This window comes from Corvus hawaiiensis, chromosome 7, assembly GCF_020740725.1.
Source record: "Corvus hawaiiensis isolate bCorHaw1 chromosome 7, bCorHaw1.pri.cur, whole genome shotgun sequence".
Taxonomy (NCBI): domain Eukaryota; kingdom Metazoa; phylum Chordata; class Aves; order Passeriformes; family Corvidae; genus Corvus; species Corvus hawaiiensis.
In genome coordinates this window covers 30,508,307-30,533,047 of record NC_063219.1, presented here as the reverse complement: position 1 = coordinate 30,533,047, position 24,741 = coordinate 30,508,307, and the positions used below count along the sequence as shown (strand labels likewise).

At 42.5% G+C, this 24,741-nt stretch overlaps 1 protein-coding gene and 1 long non-coding RNA gene across 13 annotated transcripts in view; one reads left to right on the top strand and one right to left on the bottom strand.

Annotated features, from left to right (window-relative positions):
• KALRN (kalirin RhoGEF kinase) overlaps window positions 1-5,844 on the bottom strand; it is a 484,760-nt gene extending 478,916 nt beyond the window's left edge. For 4 of the 12 annotated variants that reach the window (XM_048309139.1, XM_048309143.1, XM_048309142.1 and 1 more), the window contains exons 1-2: window positions 5,768-5,836; window positions 5,115-5,219 (exon numbers count right to left, since the gene is read on the bottom strand). In XM_048309139.1, coding sequence (XP_048165096.1) covers window positions 5,115-5,219; window positions 5,768-5,822 — 160 coding nt within the window. In that variant the 5' untranslated portion in view covers window positions 5,823-5,836. Of the gene's footprint in view, window positions 1-5,114; window positions 5,220-5,767 lie in introns of all 12 variants that reach the window. The other 8 variants (XM_048309145.1, XM_048309147.1, XM_048309148.1 and 5 more) reach the window with 4 other exon arrangements.
• Window positions 5,845-5,964: 120 nt separating this feature from the next.
• LOC125328458 lies at window positions 5,965-22,145 on the top strand. The gene is made up of 2 exons (XR_007204726.1): window positions 5,965-6,051; window positions 17,761-22,145. It is a non-coding gene; the product is annotated as an uncharacterized LOC125328458 (long non-coding RNA).
• Window positions 22,146-24,741: the final 2,596 nt, after the last annotated feature.

The window sequence follows — 24,741 nt, the reverse complement described above, 5'->3', positions numbered from 1 at the left end:
TTTAAAACCTCATATTTCCCCAGTAGGTTATTATTATGGGACTTGATAAAATACAGTATGGGAGGCAGGTGGTAGGAAAGAGTGATAGTTGTATTTGCCTTGCCAGGCTGGATACTCACTTGTATCCATGCCACTCATCATTCCAAGACTCACACAGCCATCTAAGTCCACAGGTAAAACGGTCTACACAAGCACTAGGAGGGTTCCTCTTTTGTGATGACTTCAGGATTACACTTCTTTCAGAGTTTCGACCCAAAACCACAGTGTAGGCAACAGGTTCCCTCACATGACTTCTGTAGGTGCCTTATCAAGCCTTATTACAGTGCCCTTTACTCATGTCTGTGTTTTTAGCTTATGTTCCCTATTGCACCTTGACCTGGAAATCAAGGATTGTGAACTTCAGTACAGATGAGCTCTGAACAGAAGCTGGGTGTGAAAGGCCCCTTCCTCTGAAAGTAAGTTCAGCATTAATTGAATTAATATCAAATAGAATAAGTATCTTCCTACTGGCCTATAACACAATGCAATCTCATCCAGAATAAACACATCGTAAATAAGATATCATCCCTGTTGCCTGTACATACTTCTGAGTGAGAAGCAAGAAAGTAGTATGGGAAAGAAATGCTCTTCTGAACATAAATCACTCATTAAATTGCTTCCTTCCATCATCAGACAAAAAGAGATCCTTCTCCTTTGCCACAAGACCCCAGAATCCAGCAGTTTCTGCCCCATTTCTCAGCAGCAACTGCATGGCAAGAAGGGCTGGAGGACAGTCATTCCCACCAAGACCTCTTGATTCATCTATATGTCCTTTCCCATGTCCACATGAAAATTCCTGAACTAGCAGAACTGCCTCAGAGAGTCCCAAGGTGGAGGAGATGGGACAACCACGGGGCAGAGCTACACAGCCTTCCCCATGTACTCTGGAGGCTTGGGGGAAACCTGGGTGCCCACCTGTAGGGAAACAACTGTGCTCCTCCCCCATGTCAGTCACATGAAAAAATAAAAACCACCTACATTAGACACTAAAGAAAGAAAACAACAAAATTCATATTCCTCACAGGGTCAGAGGTCAAAGCCTTGGGAGAGTGGTACAGATTTTGATTAAAAGCATCAAAGAACACAAGAGCTTTCCAAACAGTAGGACAGACCTGACAACAGAGCCTCCTTTATCAGTACACATTAGCAGACCAGGCCTTATGAATTATAAAGTCTCAAAGTAAGGAAGCCAGGCATCACACACACACACCTCACTCCTGGTGACAACTCCATTGAATCAATTTACCTGCTCTGCAAGGAGACACTTGAGTCGATCACCCTCGAGGAGCACTTCTCTGCTGACATCATTTCAAGCACATCTTTTGATCAAACAGCCTGGCCAATGCCAATCATTTTAAAGGTATTTAATAGCAGAACTGCCAGTCACTCGTGCACAAATGAACAACACTAGAAGTACAGTTGGCTGAAAAGCAGAGAGCAAACAGAATAATTCATCGCATCCAAAGAAGATGGAACGTCAATTTCCAACTCACTCACAGGAAGTATCGATGACAAAGTCAGCACCTTTATATCAGACATAATCAATGTTATACTTAAGTGCCAGAAAAATAAATTAGAAAATAAAACAGTACCTGCTAGAGCATAAGAAATATTGATGACTTCTTTTACTAGTAATTGGTAGTTTGCTAAATTGTTCTGTCACTGACCTCTATAAATATTTAAATTTTTAGTAAAGAATTTTCTTATGTGTTTCACCCCTGTATCCAAAACACACTGCAGCTTAAGCAGGAAGCTAAAGCTTTCTCTCTGTGTCTGCATTCATATGATATCTCTTATTTGCACACTTTGCAAAGTGACTTACTTTATGTTTGAAACTGTAATTATTTGGATTCAATTCCATGCAATACAAAAGTTTCAGTACACATTTAATACAGACTATTATGAGTTCCAGAGAACCTGGTCATATTTTACCTGTCAAAAAAAAACAGACGTAAGAAACTTGGTAAGGTGTACCTAGGCATAGATTCAGTTTTTTACTCAACAGAAGCGACAGACATCATGCAGAAATTGCTGCTACAATTCAGCAGATGGTGTTATCCTAGAAATCAGAGCTGAAGACAGCAATAGTAATTTCTGCCCTTTGTGTCCCTCTGTCTGTTAATATTTATCCAAATTACATGGGATTGAATCTCTAAAAGAGAATTCTTGAATTTCTTACTGCATATATATGATGGTGAAAATTAGAATAGTCCCTTTCCTGCCTGACTCCAGGGAGGTTTTAACTGACTGCCAACATCAACTACACCGTTGTTAAATCCACCCTTTTCTTAAAAGTCATTCCTAGTTCTCATCGGTATAAGCACCAGAACAGACCTTCCTTTATTACTTCAAGTTAGTATCTTCAGTTTGCCTTTCCAGGTCCAGCTCAGAAACCTGCTATCTCAGGTGTCTCCGCTGATAAGGGATGGGTACCTCGAGTGTTTGGGTGCTGGCTTGGGGAGCTGCTCTGAGAGCGGCGCCACTCTCAGCATCAGCCTCCTCTGCCGGTACCAGGGAGCAGCCTATCGATCTTCGCGGCTCAGTGCAAAGCCCAGCTGGTTGCTAAAAACCTCTGAGAGAGGTTTAGTTGTTTCAACTCTGGTTTTTTTAAACAGAGAATGATGACTTCATGCTTTTCCATATGGTAACAGTGAATTTGGGAAGAGTTTAGGCTGCTTTGTATACACTTGAGTTATTAGAGCAGCTAATCTTTAAACCATATAGATCCATTTTTTTATTTGATGTGAGCATTTAAGACAATGGTTATGCTTTACAAATCAAGAACACAAGTCAGGACAAGGTATAAAAGAAAAAATCTAGTATCAAGGGAAAAAGAATGCTAAGTCAATGCAGGTCTCTGTAGCTATTACAAATCAGACCCCATCTCACAGTCCTTACTCAGACAGGATTGCCATTGTCAGCTGGAGAGGTGTGGGAGTCAGTTGTGTCCTGGCTACGATTGTCCTCCCAAGCCCCACATCAGCTGTTCTCTCCACCACCCATTAAACCCAACTTCGCACAGGCACAACAGCAGTGTGCAAACCCCACAAGTGAAGGGGCCCCAAACAACACAGAGAGCCAACAGTGTCATTTCACACAAGTCATACCTGTGCTTGTGCTTTCCCCATTTCTCAGGGATGTTGCCAGGCCACTCTAACAGCAGACAGCCAAAATTAATTACTAATAGTCTGGGTTTTTTTTTTTCACATCATCTTTTTGGACACAAAATGCAATGTAATGGTGCAGAAACAAGAATTTTGCCATCTTCTTTGATGAAGCTTAAAGTGAAGCAAACAACCATCAGGGATGGCCTATGCATACATGCTTCAGTGCATGGGTAGGACCCAGGCACCTCTCCTAAGCTGAGGTTGCTGTGATTTTGTTTCCTCAAGAAGCAGAAGTGTTAGGAGATGCTCTGAAATCTCAGGGCTAAATGTATAATGCAAGTTACAAGAGTATTTATGGATCTACAGGTGAAATTTCAGGTGAAGGGAGCAGCTTGGGAGAAATGTCTAGCTACATGGCTCCCTGCGCTTTTCCCTCATTTAAGAATACTTTTTTATAGAAGCTAGACAGATTTAACTCTCTCCAAATTCAATTCTGCTAACATGCTTACATTGAGAAGGCAGTGTCACAGAGAAATGATTCAGCTTTGGGTGAAGGAGGGGAGAGAGCGAAAAAGTAGGGGGGAACCTTAATTAGCACGTTTCTTTTAAAAGGAAAATTGGTGGGCTATTTTTCTTTTCTTTTTTCTAACAAATCTGTCATTGTTGAGACTTAGGAAATTATCTTGTAACCAGGTAGGCTATCAACAGGCAGTTATCCTATGGCTTAATGACTTGTGGATTATAAGATACACACAGTCAGACTTTATCATACTTATCCTAGATCAAAGGGTTTTCACATAAATGGGGTGCAGTCTACCATAGCAGGGAGCTGCTGCAGGCCTTCAGGATTTTACTTCTTTAAAGTTTTGGTGATTACATAATTGCTTTTTTGTAACTGGAGCTCCAAGCATTGTGTGTAGCTAATGAGCAGGTTGAAGAAGGAAAACAGCTGAAAAACAGTCTTGACAAACAGCTGTGGCAGTAAGTGTCAGTCCTATCCCAAAAGGGTCAATCCCCTTATGAAACAAGTACTTAATCCTTTACAATAATCTACCAAGAATATTATAAAACTTTCTTAAGATTTTGACGGGGGAGGGAGTGAGGGAGAAGGGGGGTGTGTCATGCAGACCACAAGTTGCTTCAGCTGAGATGCTCATCCTGTGCAAAGCCATGTTTCAGAGCTGGGGGCTCCCACACAAACACCACCTCACAAACGGGTGATGATGCAGTGGGGACCCCAGCACGTACCTATTGCCCACAACATTTAATTCACCACTGCTTCATTAGCAAAGGCCCTCTACACTCTGCTGTTGTCCAGCTACACTTTGGCTGCACTTCAGCATCCTCTGAATCGGGAGAGTGAAACATCGGGCTCTCGCCCAGCCCTGAGCTACTTAGCGAGCCCGTCTCCGCGAGGTCAGCATCCCCGGCCGGCAGCGGGGCTGCCCAGGGCGCCTCTGCACTCAGTCACTGCCCACCCGAGGGCGGCAGGGGTAGCGCCCGGCGCTTCGCCCGGCTGGAGCGGGGCAGGCGGGGCAGGCAGCCAGCTCCGCTCGCAAATACCAGCCGGTACCCGGGTGGCCGCCGCCGCCCGGGGCGGGGGCCCGGCGGGGCCCAGCCGGCGCTGCTTCCCGCGGGGGTGGCAACGCGGCAGCTCTCCCCGAGCATCCCCGCGGGGCTTTTGTGCATGCTTGGGGCGGGGGCCTGGCCGGTCTTCTCCCGAGGCGGTGGGAGCGCAGCCCCGCGGTAGCATCCTCCCGGGGGCGGGAGGGGCGACGGGGGCACGGGCGCACCGAGGGGCTGCGGCGGACAAAGCGAGGAGCCAGGCGGGGACCCCCTCCATCCCCTCTTCTTCTCTCCCCGCGGCTCCGCTGCTGGCGGTGCCCGCGCCGCAGCCGCCAGCCCCGCATCCCGCGGCGGAGGCAAGGGCCCGGCGCTGCCCTGGCCCCTTCCCCGCGGCTCCCCTACCTGTTCGGAAGAAAGCATCCACCTCGGAGTCAGGGACAGCGCCTTCCTCCGCCGCCCCTTCGGCGGGATTCATGGCTGGGGGAGAGGCAGCGGCGAGCCCGGCGGCTGGTAATATCCAGTGAGTTAGGGAGGAGGAGAGCCGAGAGAGGGAGAGAGAAAAAGAGGGAGGGAGAAGAGGAGGGAGGGAGGGATGGAGGCGCGTTCAGCTGCGAGCCCAACCGAGCGCCGCTCGGATCATCCCTTCCGCGGTGCCTGCGGGGCGGCTGCCCCGGGGCTGGGTTGCGCTGCCCCCGGGCTGCGCTGGGCGGTGCGGCCGGGGCGGGGTGCCGGTGCCGAGCCGCGCCGCCGCCGGCCCCCTCCCCTCCACCCGCTATTGTTCCGACCTGCTCCGCTCCACTCCCCCCGCCGCCGCCGCCGCTGCCCCTCGCCGCGCTGACAGCCCAGCCCGGCCCGGCCCCCGGCGGCCGCCCCCGCCGCTTCCCTGCCGGCACTTCCTGAGCCAGGCCGGGGCCGGCCGGGGAGGCTGCGGCGCCCCCCGCCGCCGGGGCAGCCCCTCTGCGGGGCGCGGCCGCTCCGGGCGGGGCGGGCCGGGCACAGGTGCGGGCACAGACGCCCCGCGGGGACGGGAGGGATTTTTTTTTTTTATTCCCTACCCCTGTGCGCTCCGCAGCCGTGTGGCTGTGGATCCCCGAGCTGCACCGCTGCCATGTCTCCCCTCTGATGAAGAGCCGCGGGGGCACGGCACGGCACGGCGAGCGCTCGGCTGTCAGCTGGGCAGGTACTCGGGGAGCGAAAGTGAACGCTGATGTGGTTACACGGACACAAAAAAATATTCTTTGGTTTGGGGTGGGGAAGAGGCGTTAGGGGTCTTTTATGTTCAGGAGCTCTGGGGAACGATTCCTTTGGAAACGATCAGCGAAAGTGCATGTTGTTGCAGGTATGCCTTCATATTTTATTCTTTACAGTCCTCGGTGACTAGAGGGCCAAAAGGGAGTTTGGAAAGCCAGGATCTTGGTCCCAGCTCAGACATTGATTCTGCTCGCTAAATGATTTTGATTTCTCTGCTGTAGCTCCAATATTTGTGATTTGGGACAATAATTGCTGTTTCAAAAGGAGTGCTGTGAGGAATACTTGTTTGTACTTTGTTAGCCGCTGAGTTAAATGTTCTTCCCTGAGCCTAGCTATCAAGACTTCAAGCACAGACAGGCAGAGATAGACCAAGACAGATGTTTGCCATTTGGGCACTTTCTTCTCCTGTTCATGTATTTGAAGTTGCCCCAGCTCCTCATTCTTCTATAATCGCATAACAGCTCTAAAATGAGCTTAAGGAGAAATGTTGCTTTTTCACCTATTCAAACTACCATTGTAAAACAGGAATGTTACTCTCACACTTCACAGTTGTTCATCTTTGCTTCCTCTACCATTAGAAAGAAAAAGCAACTGTTGGTGTGATGACCCCTCTGGCTGTATTACCCTTGGATATAACCCATCCTTGCTGCAAAATTCCATCCATCACTCTCAAGAAGTCTTTTAGCCAGGACATCCCTGTGGCCTCTGTGTCTTTATCCTGTAGGGGTAATGCCTAATCATCACTCATTTGCTATTGAAAATCTCTGATGTTTAAGGGACTTGAGGAGAAAACGTCTCCAAAATCCTGGTCAGCACAGAGGGATGCACTGGAGCTTCAAAAGAGGTATCTGTCTCATGCATCTTAAGGAAGAAAATACTCTGGCTAGCAGAAGTGTCAGAGCCAACTGGTTGTAAGTGACACTGTCTGCATCAGTTCTCAACCCGTAGGTAGTTTAGCAGTTGAGGCTGGCAGACCCTTTTCTGTTTCAGCCCAGATTATTTTAGATGCAAGAGGAGCATGGGTTTCCTCCACCTGATCTCTTCTCAATAGAACATAAGGGAAGGCTGGATTTGGATGTATATTGCACTTGATAAAAAGACTGAAAATTTCCCTGCATAAATTTAACTGTGTAAATAGTATTGACCAGGCAGGATGAGCACAGAGGTCCCAGTCATATCTCCTCTGACCTTACCGTTTACTACTGTGATTAAAACAGAATACGTCATACCCACGGACTAGAAATAAGAGCAAACATCCTACAGAGATCCAGCTAGCATTTAGTTTCCTCATTCCCTCCCTCCTGATATCTCGTGTAGTGCCATTTCCAATGCCTACCTCCAGCTGGTTTTAACTGAAGCCATTTATCTTTTTATGTTTATGGATTAATAAAGGTCATTTCACAACTATCTGCAGAAAGTAGCACCACAAAGGCTCTGTCCAGCCTGCCAAAGCCCATTACAGACCCCTGTGCAGCCTCTGAGCTCCTCTCCTTAGGACAACCAGGATGCCAGAAGCACCTCCATATCAGGCATGCCAGCAGTAGGGCAGTACCACAGTACAAGCACCTGAGTAAAATCAGTCATTCAAGCACTAGACTTTCTTCAGTGACCATTTACCCTTCCTTTCACATCACAGCACAGTGCAAAAAAGCCTTCCTTCTTCCAGGCTTAAGCAAGGTGCACCATTTTGAATGCCATCTCAAGATCTCACCTCTGAATATTCACTAGCCCAAAGCAGATTTGCTCCCCAGGAGTCTTACATACATGCTCATTCAGGAGTGTGAGTTTGGTAGCTGGGAAGAATGTGGTTTCCTCATGAAGCACTTGGAATCCACTCAGGATTTGATACAACCTGGTGGTTTTTACAGTTAAAGCATTCTGGAGCATCCTTAGAAGCTAGACAGGAGTTACCCATAGGCAAGGAAGACTTAGCATCATCCAAAGGGAATTATTGTTGTCAATGACTGAGAAATTTATATTCCCCTTTCATTAGGAACCCTGAAGATGTGTCCTACAACATCAGTTGTAGAAATCATATAGGCTACAGAAAGCACATTTTTCTGTATAATCTGCAATTGAAGGTGTTAGAAAATGCTGAGGGGAGGGAGAGAAGTTCATTTAGCTTACCAGCTAAGATAATCCCAATACCTACACAGATTCCTGCTTAATGATTAAACCAGTGAAAATACTCATATTTAACTGTATAAAATACCAGCATCTTCTGAAAACAAATGATTTTTTTTTTTCTTCACAGAAAAGCTTCATTAGAACATGAATGGTCCCAGATCTCTCATAATTTAAAACAAATGGGAATTTCCACTTTTTAAAGAATAAAGATGTTTGGAGAGGTTTTTCATTTGAGTCTGTCAAGACTTAGCCATGTCTTTGTCTTGCTCATCTCTGCTGTGTAAGACACAGCAAGTTTGTTCTTCTCTACTTGCAGCTCCACTGGCCAGGGAAGCCCTGCACAATATATTCACTGTTTTCATGGCTTTATCATTGAAGCAGCAGTCCTGCTGTCACATTTTGCACACACCTCTCATATGCACACACCATGGCAATGCAGGACGGGCAGTACTACAGTACAATATCAGTAAACTTCAGTGGAAACCCAGACACTGAGGGAGCTACTGTTTTTCTTAACTCTGCAAGCAGAACAGAACTGTCACTGTAAAATATCATTAACAACTAAGAACCACCATGACTTCAGTTCAAGTCCCAGCAATGAGTTTACAGTTTTTGTTGTTCAAAGAAGAGCTGTTAAATATAGAATGAAATACTATCTGCAACGTATAATTCCCTTTTTAGATATAATGCTGAAGGTACCTACAGTTTCCTTGAAAAGCAGAACATGGAAAAAAACCCTGTAGAATTACGTTAGCCAAAATACAGTAGTTTCACTGACAGACACTGCTTTAATCTTTTGCCTGGCTCTACTTGACAAATACCTCAATCCATACCAAACAACTTCATATAACTAGGTACGAATACTTTTCTTTTTGACAGCCCCTAAAGCTGCTCAAAGATCAGAAACTGTTACACAGGCTTTTGATTTAAGGCCTCTGCTACAGCCAAGTTTTCCAATGGGATGGCAATAGGTAGCATCTGAGATGAAACATTTTTTAGCTGAATCTCATGAGCTTGCATGCTACAGGATGGGAGGAGGGAGAAGAATGTGAACAAGAAATCAGTAAAATTCGTCTTTCCAAGAGAGCAGATCCAAGAAAGGAGAAATATATTTGATGGCTCTAGGACAGCTGCACTGCTGGAATCAGAACAGAACTCTGAGAAGGCACATGCAAAGGGGTGTCCTGCACAAAGGCTCAGGAGTCCAGTGCTACAAAACACAGTACATGGGCCAAGAGTTGTCATTCAAAAGGGACAGGGAGGAAAACCATCCTGCCAGGCTCAGCAGACGAGCTGCAGTCTGCAAGGTGCTGCAGAGACCATTGCTTGTGCCCAAAGTCCCTCCCATTCAGTGACACAGCAACGTCTAAATGGAGACTGTTATTAGGAGGTGGGATTGAGAGAAAACCTGAATAGTAGAGCAGGCAAATATGTGTCTTAAAAGCACCTAGGGCTGCCTTGTTAATAAGTTATTTGCAGCTACATTCTGGGTATGTAGAGAAGAATTTCTCACACCCAGAGACCTGTTCAGGCCTATGTCTAGGTATTAGACTTGAAATTACTATGCTCTTACATGGGACCAAGCACAGTGAGGTGGAAATTTCCATCTGTATTCCAGACTATCAGGAATCCTGCAAGAGAAAATCTACAAGTCCCTGGAAACAGGGTGTTCAGAGAAGCCTTCAGGGCAGGATGGAGGAGGCAGAAGACACATTTCATATGCTTTGACTGAAATGTCCATGTATATGCCAAAGATTACTTCTGCCTTGACAGACAGCACACACACATCAAGGTTGGCTTTGCAGAAGCCACATTCACATGTACACGTGTGGCTTAGCTCTACTGTTTGCTCAGATGTGGAACAGCTGTATGGGCAGGCATAGAGCAAACTCTAATACCATGCCAAAGTCCCTGTCCCAGTATCATCTCTACTCTTGTTATCCTCCCCCTCTGGATCACAGCTGAAGTGGGAATGTCTGCTCAGTTGCCATCTAGTCTCCTGCTTTCAGAGCCAATTTCCCTGAACATGGACAGAAAGCTGAGCAATAATCACTTATCTACAGAAATGTCACCCCACCCAGAAGAAAGCAATAACTATTAGAAAAACAATTTTAAAAATATAAAATATTTTTATCACTGTGGCAGTGCAAAGGTTTACTAGCATCATCAGTTAGACAAGTGTGTCTCCATAAGTTTCAGAATTGCATTTGCCCCTCTGGCCACAGAAGTTTAGACTGAATTAGCAGCAAGCAGAACAGCTGATGAATCTAAGAAGACACAAGTCTTAGCTAAGTTTATGGATATGAATCTGGAAGAGCCAACAGTGACTGAAAATCCTTTTCTCCTTGGTAACTATTTGGATTCATTTGTTAAATAAGTTGCTAATAAGTGCTAGTGGATCACAGATTCTGTTAAGTAATGAAATAAATAAATCTAGACACAAAAGGGGTATCCCTCAGCCAGGCTCCTTTAGCTACATCAGGCTTGAAAAGAGAAGCTTGTGTTGGCCAAGTCTACACTGTACTTTTATGTACATAAAGAACATCAGTCTTAAGCATGGTTAAGCTGGAACATTTTATTCTAAGTTCCCTGCAAACATTTAATCCTGATTCTGAAATTTTGCCAGATTCTTAGTGATACTGAGCAGTACTTATTTACCAGGAGCTCCTAAATTCCAAGCAATCTCTCAGGCAAGTTCTGACCAGTGCAGAAAGAGTTACAGAACTAGACCAGAAAAAGGAAGTATTAAATATTGAAGTGTTTTAGGAAGAATGTAAATGTACATAGTAGCTATTCAGAAAACCAATTTTAAAGTGAAGCATGCATTAAAATTAAACAGTGACTACTACTTTATTACCACAAGCACTCATTTCAATGCACTTGTAGGATACTAATTTCACACATGGTTGGACATAAATACTAACCTGTTTTCCATTTCACCAGTATAAATTAGTGTGAGAAAGAAGTTTCTTCCCATGATAAAACTAGTAGTGGTGTATGCAAAAACAAAAACAGCATGAGCCCAGTTTATTTCTATTTTTTTTTTTACAAATAGTTACAAAACTAAAGTTTTGGCTCTGTAAATGTACCATAATGTTTAATCTCTGGATTCCCCTCAGAAGCCCTAGTAAACGAAAAATTAATCAGCTAACACATCAAATGAGTCATGCATTCTTATTGAATCAGGTGACAACCTTTCAAAATCCCCTAGAACTCCTTACTACGAAGTACAGTCCTTGAAAATCCTGCCAGCAGCCCCTGTAACTGGCAGCTGTTTATCCAGCTTAGTGCTTTGCAATAGCTGTAACACTGAAAATATACATAGTGATGTTCACACTAGACTCCACTCGCTAAAGGAATGTTTTTTCCATTAACTACCCAAATGAATAAATTTAATAAAATAAATTTTATTTTGCTTTTAGGCAAATATCCCAATATTGCTCATCTAACAGATTTGGGTAAGTCTTATCTACAGAGCCTCACCCGGGGAACTGTCAGAAGATACCCCTCAGTGGTATTTTTTGAGGCAGTTTAGATTTTGTGTTGTTGCTTCGTTAGCTTGTTTCTGGGGTTTTTTTTGGCGGGGGGTGTTTGGTTTTTTTTAAAAAAATTAGTGTTTTCGAAGGCAGCAATCAGCAAATTACTGAGACCAAGTCTGATGCACTGGAGTCATTCAGTGACTTTGAGTTTTCCCCCACACTCCTAAAGGCACACACAGCAGTTCTTGCAGCTACATGTCAGGGGCAGTCATCACTCCTGACACAGGGAGTAGGGCTCAGTTACTCAGTGTCTCTCGGCTTTCAAGTAACCACTTCTCTCCAGAGGGCTTTAAGAGCCTTGCTGAGCTCACTTCCTCTTCTGTCACTTTCCCCAGGTATATTTTCAGCCTGGTTTACAGCTATGGCTGGAAAGGTTCCAGATGTTGTCCTTCATTTATTGTCTTTTTGGCTTTTTCTTTTCCACTAACAGCAGGTCTCCTTTCCCTGCTGCCTATAAACAGAGGTTCACAAGGATGGAGAGTAGCTCCAGCTTCCTCCCAGTATTGCTTGCTACAGGCAAGTGCGATGGAAGAGAGGTGTTGGGATACTGGGAATAAAGGAGAAGCACATGTAACTGCAACCAAAGACTTGTAACTGGACAAGGAGGAAGATGTGCCCATGCAGATGGGCACATCCTTGTGCTTCCCAAAACCCTGGGCTGAGGACCAGCCTTCCACCCCTCTCCATGGTGACTCCAGACTTGGCACTTACCTACCTGCAGTGGTGCTTCAGATCTCAGTTCAAAGCCCAGCTTATCTCTGAACTTTAAAAGTAGGTCTCTACTGCCACCACATCTTGCTCAGAGTATCTTACATTTTCCGTGCAGTAAAAAGTCAGGGATGGATTCCTATGGCTCACAAGGAGGCCCAAACAGTCAGGGACGATAATGTACATATGGTGTACTGAAGATTCCTGATGACGTTTTGTGCCCATTTCAACAATTGCAAGTATTAATGTTTTTCACCCTAGAAGAGATGCTTCAGTGGCAGAACATTCAAGAAAGAACCTCTGTGTAACTTGAGTTTTCAATACATATTGCCACTTTGATGTCTGTATTTTTAGTTCCGGTGCTGATGGGGCCAAGATTCATACAGAAGTGTGTGGATCTGGTGTGCTGACAGCTTAGAAGGAGACAAAATTAGGAACCAGATGGGAAGTCACAGACGATACTGTTCTGCAGAAGGGGCAAGACAGTATCTGCAGATACTATTTTCAAAACAATATGTTCCAAACCACTGTGACAGTTGCTCTGAGAGGGAGGTCACTTATGTAACAGCAGGTAAGACTGACATACTTTCTGCAGAAGAGCTGCCTTCAAGGTAGGTATTTCTACAGCCCCATCTGTCAATCTGATAGGGGTTGGTATCAAAATTGACCTCCAGGGAAGCTGTGCTATAAATTCTTTAGGACCACACATGATTCCGAGTCTCTTTGAAAACATAATGCCTCACAGCTGCTGGAGCTGAAGTACTGCCTTCCTTCAAAGGGTAAATCCTCTGTGGTCATCTGGATCTGTTTAGGAACACTGATATATGCTAAAAAGAAGTGCTCTGTATCACTGACTGATATAATGAATCTAGAAATTGTACACAAGAACCAACCATCTTCCTTTCCTTGATTGTCACGTCAGCTCTTCCCTGTGCTCTGGCGACCATCTGGAAGAGACCAATTCCATGCTATGCTATGCTAGCATGCCTTATTGCATAGCCAGCACTAGACAGCTCACGCTCCAGAGCTGCCAGAAGTCTGAGCTATAGGCCACAGGCCATCTGGCTACCAAGATCCAACAACAAATCTATATTAGAAACAAGTATTAGGAGTGATATTTCTTCGATTCAAATACAAGATTTCTTTATGCTGTGAACTGTGACATTCCAGAGAACACTTACCCCTCTAAATAATAATTAACCTATCTGCAACAGGGCTGTAGTGTATTCCTGCCTTCAGGGAAAGGCTAGATTCATTACGGTTCAGTGAAATACTCTTAGATCTACAGCTGAACAACACACAGCTTCGGGGTGAATTTTACTCCTGTGAGAAGCCTTACTGGATCTTATGCATAGAGGTGGTTTCCACATTCCCATTTATGGAGGATGGTAGAGAGCTACAGCAGGACACTTTGGTGCCCAAGAACACACATTCCTCTTGCAGCTTCTGTCAACTCCTCCCAGCTGGTGCAGTCTGAGCAATAGCCACATTGGTCCCCATTTGCTCACAGAAGCGACACCCAAACCCCAGCCACCTCTGCTCCAAGTTCTGCTAGCACTAAAGAATAACCAGTTGTAAGCTCTGCCAGGAGAAGCTTTTATCTCAAAGATACATCTCTTTATCAGTTATAAAATTGAACAGCACAACATGAATTTAAGATTCAAATGTCAATATTGCAAACATATGAGGCTTTCCTAGGCAACAGAAATAAACACTACAGTCATTATTATCATTCACGCAGTCAAATATAATTTGGAATCCACAAATTCGTATTTGTTTACGTGTAATGGCATTTCAGTAATTTTAATCTCTTGCCAAGGCCATGCCTCCTGTTCCTTTCATATATGTGTGGGTACACATGCATACTTCTGCTGATTCTCCCACAGTCAATGGAAAGTTTCACACACACATTCTTTTCTTAATGTATGTATTTTTCTAAAATATGGGAAAAAACCCCCTAGTTTTGGCAATGAAGATTTATGTCCTCTACTAAATAGTTTTCTTTATTTACCAATGACTATCATCTTGTCTAACTCATTAGACCAAATAAATTTTCTATGCCTTGTATCTTCAACACTGGCCCAACAGAGCATTTAGTTTTAGCCAGTAGAGTGCATGAGTGTCCTCTGTCTGCTATTGACTTTAACTGTGGGACTGGAGGAAAGTCCCTGATCTGGTGAAATTAAAAGCCAAAGTCCCTCTAAAATAAAAAAGACTGTTTCATCCAAACGCCTTTCAATTTGATCAGTATAAGATGTTTTTATTGCTGAAAATCTCAGGTTCAAATACTACTATCAACACAGTTTATCATAGATCTAGATTATGTAACCAGAACGAGCCCTAGGAAGTTTAGTCGGGAGCAATTTCTTACTTGAATTAAAAATCAACATGTTTGCATTCTACATGCTTTCAGTAAAGTGCATTGATCAGAAAATTATTCTTCCACCTGGTATTAATGTCACCCAGGATGTCCCTCACTACTTCCTCCTTCATCAGTTCTTAGACCTTACACTACCCTTGACAACACCGAGTTCTTACACTTGAGAAGTTGCAGCTAATTCAGAATACATCAGTGCAGAGGAGCAGCTTAAATTATTTCCCCCAATGCATTATTGTGTTTATCTTCTGTGAATTTCATTTGCCATCTTATTGCCCAATCATCCAATTTATGAAATCCTTCGGGACATTCTCCCAGTCCTCCATACTTTCTTGCTTGGTTTCACCACTTCATTATTCAATTAATCTTCTAGATCATTATGGTGTGTATTGAAAGGTATATTCTCCAAACTACAAAATGATTATTCTTAAGATTGAATTGGATTTTGCTGTGATACATTCAGTGGTGCAAGAAACACAACCATGAAAGCATTACACAACAAAAAATACTCCAACTTACATCCCTAAAGAAAACAAAAGCTAGATGGGCCTCCCATGCTCACCCGGGACACAATGCTTTGTTGTTCCAGGCCCAGTGACACTTTCTGTGGTTTATGGGATGCTAACAAAAGCAGATATTTAAAACAGAGCCTAAAGCTTTCAACCCCTCCAGTGTGAGGGAGCTGAACATCCCCACTGCACCAGGAGTGGCTGCATTTGCTTAGTTTTCCTTATGCCTGGGAAGAGCATCACAAACCTGCTACTGCTTGCTGACATGTTCACCTTCCTTCAAGGAACTCTTCTATCTCCTGCAAACCCAAGTGGAGAGAGGGAGATTAGTGAAATGGAAAAGAGGAGAGAAGGAAAGCATTACCATGCTGGGATTATGCCAAGAGCCTGGTAGATTTAGGCACTCCATTTCCACTACAGTTCTGTGGATATTTAGAGCCTAAGACCATGAAAATGATTTCAAAAGTCCCTAAAGAAATGACTGCATCTGCCACACTTTGCCAAGGCACAGAGCTGCCTCCCTGCTGTGCTATGGTTTTGTCCATAGCAGTGTAGGTGGACATTTTTAGACACTAACATCAGGCAGAGGAGCTACTGACTCAGAATCTGCTCTGAACTTTCAACCTAGCAGGAATCTCCCTCTGCAAAAAACTTTGTCAGTCTTCAAGAAACCAATCCATGAAAAGGTCACCAAAACCTCCTTCTGAGCCTACCCAACAGATGTTGCTTTTAGTTCACCACACAAGAAAAGACACCCAGTCCTTTAGAGTCCAGTACAATTGTCACAGAAGTCAGAGGAAAGACAGTTTGAGTTCCAGGGCTCTCAAATCCTTATTCATTTTGGGAATACTCTCAGATGAAGCAAAATTGTCATTAGACTTCATTCAAGATTTCAAAGAGAACAACTGCAGTGCTTGACTCTTATTTGTATTTTCTGATTCTTTAGGGCAGTATTTTCCATTTTCTTGCAATTGGCAATTTTCTACCCATGTTTTTAGAAATGTCATTTTCCATCTTTTTCTCTATAATCCTAATGAAAGACAAAGTATCTGAATAAAAAATAGAGTTGGAGGTTGATCAGTAAAACTCAACAACTGTGTGACAGAGTTGTCAGCAGTAAGTGAAAAGACTTGATGGCTCTGGGTGATTTGCACACACGAGTGTGTATGTGTGCATACACACACATTCTCATACACACACAGGAATCTCTGGATCTTGTAACAGTTCTGCTATGGATTTGCAAAACAACCTCAAGCAGTTCACATTTCTGAGTCTCTCCTTTATACTTCTGTAAAATGGGTATAGTGATACTATTTGCCTCACAAGAGTGGCAAGGAACCCTTGTTCTAGCTTATAGTGTTCTGACATGATCAAGGAGTGCTATAGAAAAGTGGAGAATTAATTGGTTTATAAATTGTCAACCTTGTGGTTAAAAATAGCTTTAATATGTCAATTCTTTCTGAGTTAACACAGAAAAAGGCAATTACTTATGACAAGGTAGGAAGTTCGGGGTTTTTTTGCTGAAGTATACCCAAATGCTAATTATTGTGTAAACATTTATAACAAACTACCACTCTTTGGAGGCCGGCAAAACAAACTTCAGTACAAACCAAACAAAGGCTACAGCACAGACTGCTATGTACACATCACACACACTTTGTAACATACTATTGTAATACTAATGGCTTCAAGACATTATGATGTAATTATAACACCGTTACGGAGACAAAACAATGTTTCCATGGTTCTGTCACGATACCCAAACCATTCTGTGAGTCTGTATCAGAAATTCTCAGTGTGCACACATGGAGGCAACACTGGGCTGCCAAAGTGAAATGAAAGGGTGATGCTGGGAATTGTTGATGAGCAGCCTTTAACAAGAAAATGGAAGTGACACTAACATGATTCTGCAAAGATGGCATGACGTCCAAATTAAACTGAACTAAATCAGAGGCATTCCATTTAAATCATGTTATGAACAAGAGCCATTTATGCATTAGTGATTCAGCTTTTTAAATGAGTCAGTGACAATAAATGACAACATTTTGACTGTTCATCTTGGATGGCAAGAGGATCATTTGAGCCATGAGCCTTTCCCCCCCACACTTCCTCTGATCACCTTCCAAAGAGACTGTAAAGTGCACTTCTGGTGAGAAGAGTGGTTTCATAAAGACAACACTCTTGAGATCTATATTTACTCATTGTCAGTGATCACCAGAGGAAAGCTCTATTCCTACTTTTTTTTTTTTCCTATAATGTCTCGTTTTTACTGTAAAGTCTAGAGAACATGCTAAGATCAGATCTTATCTTGCCACATGCTATCTAGACTGTATTTGCAGACAGTCCCTTGTTTGGAAGAGTTTATAGCCTGAACAGCAGAACTGACTAGGAAGTTTCAACCAAAGTATTACATTTTAAGAAAAACAGTCTTCCAAATTTCAAAATTTCCTGACAGGAATATTCCTGATTTGCTGGCTTTCTTTTTTTTCCATTTTATGATGGAAAAATCAAATTTTCCTTCTTTCTTTTTCTTTCAGCTCAAGTTCCTCACCCTTCCATTCTCACCTAAGATTAGTCCTCCAGCCTGAACCACTTCCCATGATGTGTCACATCTCTGCCCTTCAAAAGACACCACATGTTTCAGGAGCCAATCTGTTAAAAAATCCCAACAATATAGAATCAATATCCTTCCCGTAATTGTGCTGAAGTGAAGATGGGGCAGAAGATGCAATCCAGACCAGCATTTAGGGATATTTCATTTCTTGGCTACATCATCCAGACCTGTGCATCTGAAGAGGCACTAACTCAAGCTCTACACCGATGTGCAGCCACTGCAGCCTCACAGAAAAGCTTCAGTTGACATCTGTGCCGAACACATCCTCCTCCTCCTTTTCAAGAGCCTCTTTAATTGAAGGAAAAACATTGTACAATACAGAAATCTTTCTTGAGTGACCACCCAAAGGATTAGTGAAAATGGGCTGCATTGATTTTTATCTGACCTGCAGTAAAAAGTCCAGTCTGGGAAGGCTGATACTAGATACAGCCTATAAGTCTGATTGCATTGAATAGAGGTCATAAGACACTGTATATATGACATAAGTCATCCTGTATTAAGATGACTTTACCCAAAAAATGTTCTAATTTTTCTGACTGCCTCCTGCTTCAGGGAAGTGTGGTTGAACAAAGAGATGCTGAACCACCATCACCCTCTTCCACTCTGATTTGAGTGTGGAGAGGATCCAGAATGTGCATACTGTAACCTCACAATTTCCATAGCAACACTAAGAAGGGTCTTGTTAACCACAGGTAGCACAAAACACTCACAAAGGTTTTAAACCATTCAGCAAGTCTCAAAAAAAAAAAAAAAAGGGCGCTAAATATGCTGATTATAACTTAAAATTCTCTGATAAGAGCATAATTTTCAGGTAGCAGTTGAAAAAGGAAATCTCTTTCAGGCTGAAACAGTATTGCTGTTCTGCTCATCCAGGTTATTGTAAGACAACATAAGCAAAATGTTCTGCTTTTTAAAAGAAAGGTATTATTTCTGTAGTTAATATGAATCACGAGGGAAACTTTACTACAGAAAAGAACACATCATTACATATCAGTAATTGTTGTTTTTCTATATATCTGCTCTATAAAGCTATAACACAACCTACAGCCAAAGAGAAATAGTGCAGTAATGGGGCTATTGCTCCCTCTACTGTAAATATGCATGATTTTGTACTACAGGTGATACAATACAATCCAAGTAATTAAAAGTACTTCAACTAATCAAAAAACCAGCAACAAAAAACATGTTTTCAGAATGACTTAACCAAATGATTATGTTTCCTCGCAATGCAGTGGAAAGAATATCCAAAGAAACACGATGCTTTTTGTTTCTTTTTTCACTATATTAAAAACCAGCAAGGTATCTGCAGGTTTTAACTTAAAAACATAAACACATGAGGAAACCTTTCTGACACTGATCACACTCTTGTTTCCTAGTGGCAAAGGAAAAAAAGAAATAATAAGTGCCCACTGGGAGGCATTTTGACCTTTTGAACAGCCTCCCATTATGAACATCAGCACTGAGGAAATCAGCAAATTAATCAGGGAGAGTAGAAAATAAACAAGAAGGTGATTCATGAGGAGATTTACGGGGCTGAATTGTACATGCATGGGATAGCAGATTACTGAATCACACAGAGCCTTCTGTTACCAGAACTGCCTCATTTCTCAGCTCAGCGCCGAGGTGCTGGGCTCACCCAAAAAGTCTTCAAACAAACTCTGATTCTCTGTCAAAGGCCAAAGATGCCAAACATAATTTTACCCAAACCATCTAAAAATAGATTGTTATTGAGCAGAGGACAGAGAGAAGTTGCCTTAGCACCAAATTGTTCTTTCAGTGGCTTTATTCCTTTGCAACCAGAGATTCGTAATTTAAGAAAAAAGCTGCTTCTCTCTTTTCTGCAATATTACAGTAATGGAGAATGAGAGTATAGCCACTAGATTTTTAGTGCAAGATTCCTGCTGGGAGGCAATATGAAATTGCCTTCTCTCTTTCTCAGTCTCTGCTATGGCTCAAAGCAATCAGCAGCAAAGGGAGTCCAGCCAAGGAGGGGCTGACGGCCGGTAAATACCAGAACATCACCCCTGGACCTGCCTGGCATTTGCACAGGCAGCAGCATCTTTGATAAAGACTTCTAAGACCACAGGACAGAAAAGATTCATACGCCTCCAAACTTCCCATCTAAATATTTCCCTTCTATCATTTCTCTAAAATATTTTACAGGAAGGAATGAGAGAACTTTCATTTTCTGCTGATCTGAGTTACATAGGATAAGGTTCCTCAACTGATTAGTTTTAACACACTCTCCACTCTTCAGCTTGGATAAAGCACCTCTTCTTGATTTATCACTGATTAAAATCAATAGTAAAATCCTCACTGATTTCACTGAGCAATGGATGAGCTCTTTGTGCTCTGCAGCCCACAAGGATCTGAAATCATGACTGTATTTAAACATAAGAGATTTTTTTCTTTTGTGCCAGGAAGCAGTGGCAGGCACTTTGGGGAGCATCTTCCAAGCGTCTTGTTCACTCTGGGCTCCCTGCTTGAGGAAGCATATGGCTCTTTGGGCTTGAAGCCCCATAAATCTGCATTAGTTTAAAATGCATGAATGTGAATCATTAGCCTAAGATTTCAGCGCTAATAAAAGAGAACACAAGTTCAATATCACTTCTAAGCATTTCTGACTTTGACATTATCGTGCCACTGACCACTCTTAGGACAGCTTTTTCCAGTGATAAAAACTTATTTTAAAGTTCAAAAAGACTTTTTTTTTCCTTTAGAATCTTCATGGACAAATACCTTGTGAAGACTGCACACCCAAAATAGCAGCACCATCACTTGAATCTAATTAAAACCATTATTCAGAAACATATTTTAAAATTCAATGAGACCTGTATAGCCAGCCTTGAGTTCAATCTAGAGTTATACTGGCCTGTGTATAATTGGAATTACAGGGATTCATGAGCACATACAATTGCAATTTTTTTTCCTCCACCAAGGTTTTTCATTTTAGAAGAGGAAAGAAATAAGTCACAAAATAAAAATTGTGCACTTCAGAATACGCTAAAGTGAAAAGCGTCCACAATAAGCATCAAACAAAGAGAACAAAGGGGGGTTTGGCATGAAAGACTTGGCCAAGTCTGGAACTACTTACAAAACTTTTAGTTCTAAACTGGTTTCGTGACCTGGACAGAAAGATTTGATATTCAGGTGTGTTTGTTTTCAGACACAAGGATTATTGTCTTAAATTAAACTTGAAAGTTCTAGATGTTTAACCACCAACTGAATTAACAAAAGCTATTTATTTCAAGTAAAGAGAAAACACACATTAAAATACAAGAAGGAAATTCCTTCTTTACATGCACCTCCTTTCCACTTTGATTATTCCTTATCTAAAGACAAGAAAAAATAAAAGTGAGATATAATGCCAAAGTGGCTTTTCATTACCTTAATGCACCTCCAACTTCAAGCTTTCACCAAAACCTTGCAGCTGTTCCAGTGCTTGCTCTCTTTGTTGGGGCACAAAGAACAGAACAGATAGAAAACAGTGAGCTTTTACTAAAACTTCTCTCTCCAACCATACTTTATTAATTCATCTGACATTTCATCCATGGTAGATTAGAGGAGGGTAGCAACAGGCTACTCCAGCTGCTCCACATCACAGAAGATGAGCAGAACTAAAGAGGATAAATTTCAAAGATCCCAGATCTTAAATCACACTGCTATCACAAAAAGAGATATGGTCTGCAAAGGCAAGGAATATCTTTTATTAGTTGAGCAGGTATAACTGGGAAACACCAGACATGGTTTTGGGTGCAGAATTCTTCCTCCAGGCCTTTGAAATACTTTTCCCTAAAAAGAGGTACACATTTGCCAAAACACATCTGGTTTTTACCAATAATGCCATCTCATCTAGAATGTAGAATGTTTTGATCTATTATTTGTCTTACTTACACTTTAAGGTTGGATCGTCCCAGCTGCAACACTGCAATGTTATGGCAAGATTGAATCCTACATTTGTTGTTAGTTTTGCAGCAGGTTGGGGAGGCACCAACATCCTTTCATCATCCAGAAATAGTTCTCCAACAATAATCTTAAAGCATTTCCAGGCACAAAGAAGCCTCTGGTGACAAGAAAAGAAATCTCCATGTCAGATGTATGAGTAAAGCTCAGGACTCTGATTTCGTCATTATGACTGGTTTAATTAATAAATATGATAATGTATCAAGGCTGTGTCTTTTCATTGTTTTGTTGCCCTTCACTTAAGCTGATCCAAAGCTTACCTTTCAACTAGATTTTCATGGACTCTGGGTAAAACTAAATTAACTAATCCAATTCAATCAATAAAGAACTTATCTCTCATTGGCATCATAGGCTCGCTTCCCTTGCTTTTCCCTTAGGAGATGCTCCTTTAAAGGCTTGATGAAGACTCAACTCTCAGTACATAACTTGTGGATATGCAGATTCCCTATGTTTTCACATCTTTCCCCCATATTCATAATAAATGGTGCTTGCGTGGTGTGGGCAGAGTTATGCTACTGACAACTTGTCTTTATAATGCTTCTATTTGCTGTAAGAAATCCAACCACTTTTATCAAAGCAAAAGGTGAAAAAAGCAGGCTCTGACTGCTAAACTAATCAACAGTAGTCGCCTTCCAACTTTCACTGCCAAGTCATTTCCTCCCATGGTCATTATGTTGTTATTTGTACAGCAACAGCTGCTTCACAGGAGAAGCAGAAGACACTGCTCCTTTTGCCAGTGTCAGTAGGTGATGGGAGGAGCCCATTTCAGACCCGTAGGAACAGACTCACACGAAGGGTCTTTGGGCAGGAATGTTTGATTGCCTTTCCAGGGCCAGGAAAGGAGAGAAATCAGGCTCTCATTTTCAAATGATCCAAAGCAGAAGAGTGACAAGTAACACGGGGCAGACAAAAGGACTGCTTTGTAACAACAGGATTACATGATTCTCTAGTTTCACTGCGTGTTCAAATACATCAGCTCTTTCTCTACAGTAAAGCTGTGATTTAGCAGCCTTCCTGATTAGCCAACAACTGCTATACAGCAAGACCTGTCTGTTAATTAAGCCAGCACTAGACTCTCTCCTCTTCCCTTGTTAGCAGCTGAAGGCCACTGAGGTGGTTTTTCTCTCTGCTGCTACACAGCTCTGTACCAGGGCAACCCAGGGCTCCTTTCCCAGCACTGCCTCCATCCCCCACTGGCCCTGCAGCAACTTGTGGCACCCCAGGCACCAGCTTGGTCTGCCTCTTCCCCCGGGCCTCATTCCAAGCCCTGATCTTTCTTCCAGGGAATTGTAATTTAGGCACAATACAAAACCTTAAAATGAACCTTATTTGATTTCATCTTGTTTAGGCAAAGGAAGGAGATAGGCTTTCTGAATTTAAAGGATTTATGATAGGTGCTCAAATCGGTACTTTCTTTACATTAATCTTCAAGATCATAAAAGGCAAGGTTTTATTTTCTTTTCGCTGAAAAGTTTTCAGTCATATTTAGTTTCTTCTTATTTATCAAAGAAAAGCTCCAGAGTCTTCCTGAACCTTACTTACATTAAAATAACATAGTAGGAATGTCAGTCTAATTTGTTCATTTACAATGACATTAACGGAAATGGGCCCTGTGGCTGATTTGGGAAATAGGCAAAGGGGCACTTTAACCCCAGTTGTCCTCTCCACTGTCCCAGAACATCTTTCCTCCCTCAGCATGGAAGGGCAAGAAAATTCTGTCTTAGTTGAAGAACTGTAGGCTTTTGAAAGAGGGCAAGAAAGAATCATAATGGGCAAAATGTGGGGCAGTAGAGACACATAAGCTTAAGAAAAATACATTGTAAAGCAGTGAGCTGAAAACTCAATATCCTATTTGCAAACTGTCATGCATGGTATACAAAACCTGTGGGTAAGGTTGCAGGCTTAAGCCCTGATTACAAGAAGATGCCAGCACCAAAGGGGCCATTGCATTAGGGGTAAAAAAAGGCACATGGAAACTTGTCCCATTTTGTAGTGAGCTATTGCTGCTGTAGCAAGTTTCTCTAGCATGTTAATGTGGGTGTGTGGCAACTGAGGCTGAGCAAGAAAAAGCCAAGGCTTCTTGTCACCTGCCCAGGAGGGAGCAGTAGCTGGTGAGTTTTAGCAAGGGTGCAAATGAAATGCAGTAGGAGTAATCTGGGGTTCAATCCTGCTGCACACATGCATGTATAACTCTTCTACAGGTTAGAAGACTATCTGTTGAGATACCCATCAGGTAAAAATCATTAGAATTTTCATTGGAAGGGGATAACACCTCCTGCACATGCACACAAATTTCTCCCATTTTATTGCTATTTGATTTCAGTATTTCTCTGCTGATGTATCATCCCTCACATATTTCCCTTGTTAGTGGACAAAACACTGTGAGGAGAGAGGGTGAACTGGAGGTCTTCTGCCATTTAATGTCACTAAAACTGAAAATGTTAATATTGTTATTCAGTTCATTGAAAACAGTTTGGAATCTTGCTCATAGTTATGATTTAGTGAACAGAGCTTATTTTAAAACAGTACATTTTCTCTCTTGACACCCTCTTTCTTTTCTCCCTCTCCAGGGAAAACACTGTGTCTATGCCTGACTTTTCTGTCTATATTTTTTTCCATCACAGAAATTTGAGGAAGGACAACTCTATGTTTCTTTGCTGTGCTTTTGGCTCAAGCCAAATCTAGAAGAGGTGCTAAAAATCTTGATCATTTGTTAACACAATATGGGGATTAAACCCTCACAAAAGATTGTCACATAGTAGAGAATGGAGAAATAACTGAAAAATACAGAAGGAAAAAAAAGCTATAAGCAAAATAAAACATATGCATAGAAAGCATTTTTGCTGCATCATTTTCAACATAAATCCAGAGAATCTAAGGAAATTGTGGATTCCTCTGCAGGCTCCCATGATAAAGAGCTCAAATCTCTCTACCACCTACA